General features: G+C 61.0%; 1 protein-coding gene across 3 annotated transcripts; it reads right to left on the reverse strand.

Moving 5' to 3' along the window:
- Positions 1 to 1,275: 1,275 nt before the first annotated feature.
- Positions 1,276 to 7,189, reverse strand: TMEM147 (transmembrane protein 147). 3 transcript variants are annotated; one of them, XM_005312728.4, is made up of 8 exons: positions 7,040 to 7,189; positions 6,599 to 6,744; positions 6,125 to 6,194; positions 5,812 to 5,877; positions 5,573 to 5,709; positions 3,182 to 3,266; positions 2,333 to 2,454; positions 1,276 to 1,563 (listed from the first exon to the last, which is right to left on the reverse strand). In XM_005312728.4, the coding sequence occupies exons 2-8, from the start codon at positions 6,673 to 6,675 to the stop codon at positions 1,443 to 1,445; spliced, it is 678 nt and encodes a 225-aa protein (XP_005312785.1). In that variant the 5' UTR covers positions 6,676 to 6,744; positions 7,040 to 7,189; the 3' UTR covers positions 1,276 to 1,442. The 3 variants fall into 3 exon arrangements, with proteins under 3 accessions (XP_005312785.1, XP_023968808.1, XP_065429839.1); XM_024113040.3 differs by having other exon boundaries at positions 6,930 to 7,050; XM_065573767.1 differs by lacking the exons at positions 6,599 to 6,744; positions 7,040 to 7,189 and adding an exon at positions 6,542 to 6,560.
- Positions 7,190 to 11,651: the final 4,462 nt, after the last annotated feature.

Genomic DNA, 11,651 nt, shown 5'->3' on the forward strand with positions numbered 1-11,651 from the left:
TAGAGAGAGTCTAGAGGACTGGGACAAAAATGAGCAAAGGTTCAGAAAACCTGAGCTGGGAAGGAAGGATAAAAACCTGGGCTTGTTTAGACTTGAGAGAAGACGACTGAGTGGGGATCTGAGAACAGGCTGCAAACATGTTTAGGGCCCTCCTAAGGACGACGGAGATCAAGGCAGGACAAGCAGGAATGGGCTTAACCTGCATCCGGGGAGATGGAGGTTGGATATTAGGAAAAACTCTCTAACTCCCAGGAGAGTTCAGCTCTGGAATCGATGGCCAAGGGAGGCCGTGGGATCCCCGTCACTGGAGGTTCTTAGGACCAGCTTGGACAAACCCCCGTCAGGGCTGGGGTGACTGGGTCCTGCCTCAGCGCAGGTCTGGCCTGGACGGGCTCTGAGGCCCATTGCAATGACTGGGTTTTCATGGTTCCTGGCCAAGGAGGCTCAGGGTTTTCCTTAGAAAAATCACTAGAAAGCGCAACTGGGAAGCCAGGTTTACGTGTCTGGTTACGGTGCCGGGTTCCTGCACTCGCCGATTCGAATCCTGATTAAAATTGGTGATTTAAATCAATCCACCCCAGCCTATTTCCTGCCTATTCCGCCCGGGAAGGGAGTGGGACCGTCCCCTGTCGTGCTGGGCTCCCTGTCCCCTGAGGGCGGCTCCTCCAGCCTCACAGACCCGTCGGCGCTGGGACGGTGCCCACCAAGAGCTGTCTCCAGCCACTGTCCCCCCACCCTGCCCTGTAATCACCCCTGCTTTGGTGTTCGCCATCCCGCGCTGGATCCGGCCCCCTCTGCTGAGCTGGGCAGACCTGGGTCGATTCCCACCCTGAGAGATAGAGGGCGCCCGGCACACTCATTCACACACAAGGGGCAGGGCTCGTCCCCTCCAGCAGGGACATACAGACACAGAGCAGGACTCATCCCCTCCAGCAAGGGGCAGCAGGGACACACACACACACACAGGGCTCATCCCCTCCAGCAGGCAGGCACACACACACACAAGCAGGAATCGTCCCGTCCAGCAGGGGGCAGCAGGCAGACACACGCACACACCAAGAGCAGGGCTCATCCCCTCCAGCAGGCGGGCAGGCAGACACACACACACACACACACACACACCCCGAGAGCAGGGCTCATCCCCTCCAGCAGAGGGCAGCAGGCAGGCAGGCACATGCACAGAGAGAGAGAGAGAGCAGGGCTCGTCCCCTCCAGCAGGGACACAAAGACACCTCCCTACCCCGAATACCACACACAAAAAATGTTGAAAATTAAAAAAAAAAAAAACGACAGCTTTGGTTTATTCTGATCCTCATCCTGGTGGATCCAACATGGATCGGATCCGGTGCCGCGGCGGGCGGCAAATCCAGGTGTTTAGCCATCCCAAAGGTCCCTCAGTAGCAGAGCTGAGAGCATCCCTGGCAGGGTGGGGGCAGGGACGATTAGTTTCCGTGGACCAAGGTAACGAAGAGACCCAGAGAACTGAGTGCCAGGAAGCCGGTGATGACAGCTTTGACCAGCAGCGCCGTCCAGCTGCCCAGCAGGAAGACGTGAACGAAGGATCTGGAAGGGAGAGAGAGAGACGGGCAGAGACGTGAGTTAGCAGGAACTCCAAGGCTGGGGCACTGCCCTGGGGAAGTTCGCAGCACCACAGTGTCCCCACACCCCTTAGTGAAAGGGAACGGGGCGGGAGCGCTCTGTGAACATACAGCGCGTGGCGCCGCGGGATGGCGGGCCGCTACGGAGACCCCAAGGGTGAGGAAGATTTTCGACAGGGCAGTTCACAGCTGTCTGTGGGAAATCAAAATGTTCAGGGCCGACAAGGGGGGGGGGGGGAGTGGGGAAGGTTGTGATTGTCCCAGGGCTCCGAGCTCGGGAGGCCCAAACCCCTGTAACTGGTGAAAAGGGAGGGAGGGGGACGCCGGCATACATGATGTCGGGGGCCCCAAACTTCTCTGGATGTACCTGTCCCAAGACAAGCCACACCCCCCAGCCAGGGCTCTTGGCCCAGATCATCCCCCCCCGCTCCACCCCCTAGATCCTCTCCCCCACCAGAGCCCCAGCCCACCCAGCCCCTAGATCCTCTTTCCCCCCTGCAGCCCACCTGGCCCCTAGATCCTCCCCCTGGCCCCAGCCAGGTCCAGCGGGAACCTAGGCCTGCTTGCCAGCCCCACACCCCACCTAGGTCCCTGTCCCACCTCCAGCTGGGACCTCCCACCCTCCTCAGACCCCCACCTCCAGCCAGGGCCCCAACTGCCCTGGAGTCCTGTGCCCCACCCCGAGAGGCTCCGCCCCATCCCCCGCCCCCAGAGGCTCCGCCCCCCGCGCTCACTCCATGAAGAAGGCCTTGTAGACACTGAGGCCCAGCAGCAGGGTGAGGGGCAGGCGGTAGCGCTTGGGCAGGTCGTAGCGGGTGAACATCCACACCAGGGCAGCCATGGCGATGTAGTGAACCTGGGGAGGAAATGCAGGGCAGGGGTGTGTCAGAGAGAGCAGGGCACTGCCCTGGGGAAGATCGCAGCACCAGGGCCCCACCCCCCACAACTGGGGCACTACTCGGGGGAAGATCACAGCACCGATCTGTCCACTCCCCATCCACGTCTGGGGCACTGTCCCAGGGAACCTCACAGCACCGGAGTGTCCCCTTCCTTGGGGCTGGGGCACTGTCCCAGGGAAGCTCGCAGCACTCACACATCCCATTCCTTGGGGCTGGGGCACTGTCACAGGGAAGCTCGCAGCACCAGAGCATCCCATTCCTTGGGGCTGGGGCACTGTCCTGGGGAAGCTTGCAGCACTCGCACATCCCATTCCTTGGGGCTGGGACACTGTTCTAGGGAAGCTCACAGCGCCAGAGCATCCCCTTCCTTGGGGTTGGGGCACTGTCCCAGGGAACCTCACAGCACCGGCATGTCCCCTTCCTTGGGGCTAGGGCACTGTCCCGGGAGAGCTCACAGAACTAGAGCGTCCCCTTCCTTAGGGTTGGGCTCACAGCACCTGCATGTCCCCCTCCTTGGGGCTAGGGCACTGTCCCAGGGAACTTCGCAGTGGCGGAGTGTCCCCTTCCTTGGGGCACTGTCCCAGGGAAGCTCACAGCACCGGAATGTCCCATTCCTTGCGGCTGGGGCACTGTCCCGGGGAAGCTCGCAGCAGAAGGCCCAGGCAGCAGTAGAGGGGCTCTCACCAGACTGATGTTGGAGTCGATGCTCATCTGGATATATTTCCAGTCAAACTCAATGCCGCGGGCTCCCACCCAGAGAGGAATGCACCTGACAGAGACACAGGGAGGGTCGGAGGTTGCTCAGCCCAAACCCCGCAGCTGGGACAGGCAGGGAGTGCTCGTCCAGCACTGAGATGCAGCCAGCTCTGGGGCTGCTGGGGAACAGCCACACAGAACATCAGGACAGGAAGTGAAGGAGAATCCTTGGTCCCAGTGACATTTTGTAGGGCCCTGAGTCGCTGACTGTTCACGGTGGCACAGCGCCCCCTAGTGCTGCGCTAGGGAACTGGGGCCAGCCCTGACTGCCAGGGGAGAGTCCTCACCAGTGTGCCGTCTAATTTGTCCCACCCGTGTGGGGAATGAAATTTGTTATGTGCAGCAATATGGAGGGGACGTGTGACACGACCCTGTGACACATCACCTCCATATTGGGGCACGTAACAAAATTCATGTGGCGGGGGAAGGGCTGAGGGGTTCGGAGCGTGGGAGGGGGCTCAGGGCTGGGGCAGTGGGTTGGGGTGCAGGGGCGGTGAGTGCTCTGGCTGGGGGTGGAGGCTCTGAGGTGGGGTCAGGGATGAGGGGTGCACGGCTGGGGTGTGGGGGTGGGGGTGAGGGCTCCGGCTGGGGGTGCAGGCTCTGGGGTGGGGCTGGGGATGAGGGGTGCAGGGCTGGGGTAGAGGGTTGGGGTGCAGGGGGACATGGGGGTGAGGGTTCCAGCTGCGGGTACAGGCTCTGGGGTGGGGCTGGGGACGAGGGGCTCAGAGCTGGGGCAGAGGGTTGGGGTGCAGGGGGACATGGGGGTGAGGGTTCCAGCTGCGGGTACAGGCTCTGGGGTGGCGCTGGGGATGAGGGGTGCAGGGCTGGGGTAGAGGGTTGGGGTGCAGGGGGATGTGGGGGTGAGGGTTCCAGCTGGGGGTACAGGCTCTGGGGTGGCGCTGGGGATGAGGGGTGCAGGGCTGGGGTAGAGGGTTGGGGTGCAGGGGGATGTGGGGGTGAGGGTTCCAGCTGGGGGTACAGGCTCTGGGGTGGCGCTGGGGATGAGGGGTGCAGGGCTGGGGTAGAGGGTTGGGGTGCAGGGGAGTGGGGGCTCTGGCTGGGGAGGGCTCTGGGGTGGGGCTGGGGATGAGGGGTGCAGGGCTGGGGTAGAGGGTTGGGGTGCAGGCGGGTGAGGGCTCCGGCTGGGGGTGGAGGCTCTGAGGTGGGGTCAGGGATGAGGGGTGCACGGTTGGGGTGTGGGGGTGGGGGTGAGGGCTCCGGCTGGGGGTGCAGGCTCTGGGGTGGGGCTGGGGACGAGGGGCTCAGAGCTGGGGCAGAGGGTTGGGGTGCAGGGGGACATGGGGGTGAGGGTTCCAGCTGCGGGTACAGGCTCTGGGGTGGCACTGGGGATGAGGGACTCAGAGCTGGGGTAGAGGGTTGGGGTGCAGGGGGATGTGGGGGTGAGGGTTCCAGCTGCGGGTACAGACTCTGGGGTGGTGCTGGGGGTGAGGGGCTCAGAGCTGAGGTAGAGGGTTGGGGTGCAGGGGGACATGGGGGTGAGGGTTCCAGCTGCGGGTACAGGCTCCGGGGTGGCGCTGGGGATGAGGGGTGCAGGGCTGCGGTAGAGGGTTGGGGTGCAGGGTGATGTGGGGGTGAGGGTTCCAGCTGGGGGTACAGGCTCTGGGGTGGCGCTGGGGGTGAGGGGCTCAGAGCTGGGACACAGGGTTGGGGTGCAGGGGGGTGAGGGCTCCGGCTGGGGGTGGAGGCTCTGAGGTGGGGTCAGGGATGAGGGGTGCACGGCTGGGGTGTGGGGGTGAGGGCTCCGGCTAGAGGTATGGGCTCTGGGGTGGCGCTGGGAGTGAGAGGCTCAGAGCTGGGGCAGAGGGTTGGGGTGCAGGGGAATGTGGGGGTGAGGGTTCCAGCTGGGGGTACAGGCTCTGGGGTGGCGCTGGGGGTGAGGGGCTCAGAGCTGGGGCAGAGGGTTGGGGTGCAGGGGGGTGAGGGCTCCGGCTGGGGCTGCAGGGTCTGGGGATGAGGGGTATGAGGTGCAGGCTGTCCCGGGCTATGGCGGGGAGAGAGGACTCCCTGCAGCAGTACCTGGGCTGGGGAGTAGAGGCACCTCTCCCCGCCGCAGCAGCTCCAGTCCGGGGTGGAGGCGGGGCGTCGAAACAGATCCGGGGCTGGGCGAGGGGCATCTCTCCCCGCCGCTGCCTGCGCGGCACTTCATAGGCTGCTGTGCGCGCAGCTTAGAGGGAACTTAGGCCCTCCCCCACCCCTCGCAGCACAGCGCCCCCTAGCGCCACACGGGAGCCAGCCTTGGCCGCCGGGGAGGTCTCCCATCCACGCCCTGGCCCGGCTTAGCGGGAGGGCGGGTCCCACCTGGACATGACGAGCTCGGCCGTGGCCCATCCCATGGCTGCCACCATGATCTTGTACTCGCCCTTCCCCGCGTTCCTCGACATCACCAGGTGCAGCCCCACCAGGTCAGCCAGGTCCACCGTGGCCTTCATGAACTCCTGGGGAATACGAGGGGTTAAACGGTGCCCCTCACTCCCGACCCGCAGCCCCCTGCTAGCCCAGCCCTGGGCTCTGCCCCCCCGCACCCAAGCTGAACTTACCCCCACAAAATCGTAAGCCCCGGCTCCACCCTCCCAGGTGGGAAAGAAAGTGGCCAAGAACAGCATCTGGAATGAAAAGCAACGAGAGATGACACAACATCACAGCAACAGGCCGAGCATGCCTCAGACCAGGTCAATAGGCCCATGTTGTCTCTCACTCCCCTCCCATAGCCAGGGAGAAAACCCAGGAGTCCTGGCTCCAAACCCGCCCCCCTGCTCTAACCCCTAGACCCCACTCCCCTCCCAGAGCTGGGGAGAGAACCCAGGAGTCCTGGCTCCCAGCCCTGAGGTCGGTGATAGACGCACCCCTCACCTTGCAGAGCTGGACAAAGAGGTAGGTAGCCCCAGCTTGGACGCATCTCCAGAAAGCGTTATACTCCGACCTGCGGGGAAGGGGGCAGAGATCAGCTGGGGGCATGTAGAGGGGCCCCCCAGTGATGTTCCCAACCCAGGACAATCCAACCCCTCCCCCCACAGCCACCCCTACAGTCCCAGGAGTAAAAGCAAGTTCATGGCAGAAGGAGGAATCCACTAGCCCAAACAATGCGGGGGTGTCACCAAGCCCTCGATTCATGATAGGATCAGCCCCAGGGGACCATCTACCCTGGTATCCCGCCCACCCCGCTCAGCCCCCAGGGACCCATCTACCCCAGTACCCCACCCCACAGGCAGTATCCCCAGCCCTCCCCCCACCCACCACCCGGGAGCATCACTGCACCCCAAACCCTGCCTCCCCAGCTGGGCAGAGCCCCTGCCCGGAAGTACAGACCCCAGACCAGGCACTCACAGGCCGCTGCACTTGTAGGTGATGAAGTAGGGGAAATAGGCCAGCGCGAAGCAGTTGCCAAAGTGGAAGAGGGTCATGGCTGCGCTGGCGCCAGGATCAATGTGAGGGTGGGGTGGGGGGCCCGTCTGGCACCGCCCAGATCCTGCCTGGGGAGAATGACAGGGATAGAACCCAGGAGTCCTGGCTCCCAGCCCCCCCGGCTCTAGCCCACCAGACACCACACCCCTCCCGGGGGCAGGGAGAGAACCCAGGAGTCCTGGCTCTTAGACCCGCTGCTCTAACCAATAGACCCCCCCCTAGCGCCTTCGCCCCCACTACACCCCACACACACCCGGGCCAGGGATAGAACCTAGGAGTCCTGGCTCCCCGCCCCTCCACTACACCCCCCTCCGAACCAGGAACAGAACCCAGGAGTCCGGGCTCCCAGCCCCCGATACTCACTAGACCCCACTAGTCCCTAGCACATGCGCCGCAATGAGCAGCAAGGTGGATTGACTCTTGCCCTGCCCCAGTGCACTCTGGGAGCTGTAGTTACTAGTTTCCCTTGGACCAGCCTTTCTATTGGCCTAACTGGGTAATTGGACTACAACACCCATGATGCAACGCGCACCCAGCTGGTCTGGGAGCAAAGCACTATGGGAATCAGACACGGTTACAGTGCCATCGGACTACATCTCCCATGAGGCTGTGCACCCAGTATGGCGAGCGGGGCAGCATGGGAGTTGTAGTCACTCGTTCACTGGACTACATTTCCCGTGATGCAGCAAGCGCTGGCAGCAGTGCACTATGGGAGCTGTAGTCTTCCAGCTAGCTTGCATAGCAATAAGGACTTCAGATCCCCACCATGCATGGGGAGGCATTAATAATAGTAGGGTGTAGTTGGTTTGAGAAGGGGAGGGAGAGGGGGAGTCAGGACTCCTGGGTTCTATGCAGGGAGTGGGGTCTGGTGGTTAGAGCGGGGGATGACGACTGGGAGCCAGGACTCCTGGGTTCCATCCCCGGCACTGGAAGTGGAGTGGAATTCTGCCTACACTCCACATCCTGAAGCTAAAGGGGTCTGTGGATGCCAGATCCAGGGGACAATAATGGGTTAAACAATCATTTTCCCTTCCCCCACCCCCCATAAGTGGCTCAATCCAGGGCCGCCTGGCCAGATGTTCCTCACTGCTGCATCCCGCGGCTCTAAGGGTTTCCCTGCCTTTGTGCCTAATCCCATTGCATAAGCGGCTGGGATTTTCTCTGAGCCCTTTATCCGGAGCCGGGATGGGAGGGTGGCAGAGGCACCGTCCCCTGCCACCGCCCCTCTGGTTAGATCCACGCCCTGACTCTTTTCAAGTAGATCCCTCCCAGCAGGCTGCCATAAATCCCTAGCTGGAGTCAGGGCTGCCCCGATGTCTGTGCTCTGTGCTGCACGGGGAAGGGTGCGGGGCTCTGCCCTGGCAGTCAGGACTGCCCCTGATGTCCCAGCACAGCTCAAGGGGGCGCTGTGCTGCAGGGGGTGGGGTGTGGGGGGGCTCTCCCCTGGCAGCTGGCTGGCCCTGGTTCATTATTCAGTTTTGCCACAGGCTGCTTTTGTGACCTTAGGAGAGTCACTGCATCTCTTGGGGCCATAGTTTGCCTGTCAGTACAATGGGCACCATAATCATCCCTTTCTATGGAGATTGTGACATCTAGGGCCAGGGATTGGCTCTGGGCAGTGCCTGGCACGACGGGGCCATGATCTCAGCTGGGGCAGGGTCTGTCTCTCTCTGTGTCTGGGCAGCGCCCGGCGCGACAGGGCCCTGATCTCAGCTGGGGCAGGGACTGTCTCTCTCTCTGTCTGGGCAGCACCCGGCGCGACGGGGCCCTGATCTCAGCTGGGGCAGGACCTGTCTCTTGCTGTGTCTGGGCAGCACCCGGCGCGACGGGGCCCTGATCTCAGCTGGGGCAGGGTCTGTCTCTTGCTGTGTCTGGGCAGCGCCCGGCGCGACTGGGCCCTGATCTCAGCTGGGGCAGGGACTGTCTCTCTCTGTGTCTGGGCAGCGCCCAGCGCGACTGGGCCCTGATCTCAGCTGGGGCAGGGCCTGTCTCTCGCTGTGTCTGGGCAGCACCCGGCGCGACTGGGCCCTGATCTCAGCTGGGGCAGGGACTGTCTCTCTCTGTGTCTGGGCAGCGCCCAGCGCGACTGGGCCCTGATCTCAGCTGGGGCAGGGCCTGTCTCTCGCTGTGTCTGGGCAGCACCCGGCACGACGGGGCCTGATCTCAGCTGGGGCAGAGTCTGTCTCTCGCTGTGTCTGGGCAGCGCCCAGCATGATGGGGCCCTGATCTCAGCTGGGGAAGGGCCTGTCTCTTGCTGTGTCTGGGCAGTGCCCGGCCCACTGGCATCTCCTCTGCAGCCTCTAGCTGCTCCCAGAACCCAAGTCCCCAGGATGCCAATGCCCCAGCTGGGTCGCCCACTGCAGCTTCACACGGGCGCTACAGGGCTAGTATTGGACTTTCCCAACCCGCCGAGAGGCTAGGCCCCGCGTTGCTGTCTCTGCATCCCGCGTCCCCGCCGCTGCTCCACACGCCCTGGCTGGTGTCCTCAGCCTCGCTTCCCGCTGACGTCAGCTCCTAAGTGGATCACATGCAGCCTGAGAGCCGAAGGCTGATGCCAGGCAGGGTGACCTTGCTGACGGGGCTCTTCCTCCCCATCATAGCCACATTGGCCACTGGGGGGCAGCCTTGGGTTGCCATTTGAATCAGCTCACCTGGCCTAGATTTGAAGAGGAAAATAATAGGACAGCTGGGTTGTGGTCTAGTGGTTAGAGCAGGGAAGCAGGGCACCAGGACTCCTGGGTTCTAGCCCCACTTGTGGGAAGGGAGTGGGGTCTAGTGGTTAGAGCAGGAGGGCTTTGCTAACCCCAGCCTGTGTTCTCCCTCCCGGAGAAGGCGCCCGTGTCAGGGGGAAGGTCCAGCTATGCTGGGTTACTCAGGAATTTCACACACAGGAGGAATTGCTGCTACTTCCCCTTCTAAGGGAAAGTAAATGGATGTTGCAGGCAGTGAAAGCAAGTGCCGGTGGGTAAGGAGGATGGGGTTGTGGGGAGCAGCAGATGGGGTTTTCAGAGATCTAGCTTATAAGCCCCCCTATCACTCCCATCCTCCAGAAGCCCTTTGCCTTCTGTGACTCAGTTTCCCTTCTATCATACATGGGTAAAGATCTGAGCTATGGTGCTTTGTCTACCCCACCCCTGACTCCCCTTCTCTATCACCTCAACCACCAGCTGCTTGTCTTCTCTTCCAAGACTGTTCCTGGCCTGTTGTGTGCCCCCCCCCCCCCTCAGGGAGCTGTCACCCCCTTCTCTGCTGCCAGCCTTCATCACCTACTCGTTACATTTTTCAAACCAGACCCCAATGTAGGCCCCAGGCCAGCCCCAAAGCCACATTATCTGGGTGTATAGGTTGCCATACCCACAGTGGGTCACTCCTGGGTCAGTGTTGCTTTGGAGCAGCTGTAGTTTCCTTATATAGTTAGATTATAGGATTGCGTTTTTGAACTGAGCGGATCAGTAACTGTTTCCTATCTTTTAACCCAACCTAGGAATAAACGGTCAGTTTTCACCATCCCAGGAAATAAATAGCGGTGAACGGTGGGGATCTGTACAGGGACCAGTGCTGTTCAACGTATTCCCAGCTGACTGGGAAAAGGGGTAAAGACTGAGGTGGCAAAGTCTGCAAGCAATACAGTTACTCAGGCTGGGGAAGTCCAAAGTTGCTGTTGAAGAGTTACAAAGGGACATCGCTGCACTAGGTAACACCAGGGTAAGTGAAATTCAATGTTGATAAATGCAAAGGAAGGCACAGGGGAAAACAATCCCCCTGCTGCCTACAAAATGATGGAGCCTCACTTGCGGTCACTGCTCATGAAAGGTCAGGCAGGCATTGTGGATAGTCCCCTGAGGGCAGCAGCTGTCAGAAAGCTAACAAGTGTTAGGAACCCTTAGGAAAGGAAGAGATAGTCAGACAGAAAATATACCACCACTCTATAAATCCATGGTACCTTGAATACTTGGTGCAGTTCTGTGCCCCACCTCAGAACAAAAATTAGAAGTGGAAAAAGCTGCCGAGAAGGGCAACAAAAATGATTAGAGATATGGAACAGCTTGTGTGTGTGCAGAGATTGAAAACACTTGGACCACTCAGTTTAGAAACAAGGTGACTGAGGGGGAATATGAGAATCTATGAAATCATGAACAGTGTAGAGAAGAGTTATGGGCGGGGACAACACTAAGAACTTGGGGTCACTATGAAGAGAGCAGGCAGGTGTAAGACAAGCGTAAATACTTCCTTCACCCAACAGCCAGCCAGCCTGGGGAACTCACTGCCAGGGGGATGCTGGGAAGGCCAAAGTTATAACTGGGTTCCAAAGAGAACTAGTTAAGTTCAGAGGATAGGGCCATCGATGGCTCTTAGCCAAGATGGTCCAGGACAAAACCTCATGCTCTACGTGTCCCTAAAGCTCATGGCCAGCAGCCAGGACTGGATCACTGTGGAACGGCCTTGTTCTGTTCATTCCTTATGAAGCCTCTGCTCCGGCCCTTGGCAGAGAACAGGATACTGGGCTGGATGGACCATTGGTCTTCCTACGCATGGTCATACGGGGTATTGAAGTGCCTACTACAGTGAGGTCCTGGCAGCAGGCTGGAGCTGCTAGAGTAGAATTCCTCTGCAGCCGCCAGGAAAGGCGGAGATATCAAGACTCTAGGGTTGGACGTCTGGGCTGCTGTTTTCCAAAGGCGCTGCAGGTTGTGATCCAGGGGGCACAGGCCGGCTATTGGCCCTTTTACGCTTTGGGAACAGCGCCTCGGCTACACCTGACACTACAGCTTAGAAGCAGGGGGTGTTTTCTGGGCAAGCACTGGCATTTCAGCATGTGGGTGCCCCAGCCTCTGGAGGGGACGTGCTAGGAAAGCACACACCAAGCATAAGGGGCCCAGCCGCTGCCAAGACCCTCATCCTGCTTTAGGCCAGAATGGCCCTTGGCCAAGATGGTGACATGCCAAGCTAGACATAATGGAGACCTTGATGGAGA

This window comes from Chrysemys picta, chromosome 20, assembly GCF_011386835.1.
Source record: "Chrysemys picta bellii isolate R12L10 chromosome 20, ASM1138683v2, whole genome shotgun sequence".
Lineage (NCBI taxonomy): Eukaryota > Metazoa > Chordata > Testudines > Emydidae > Chrysemys > Chrysemys picta.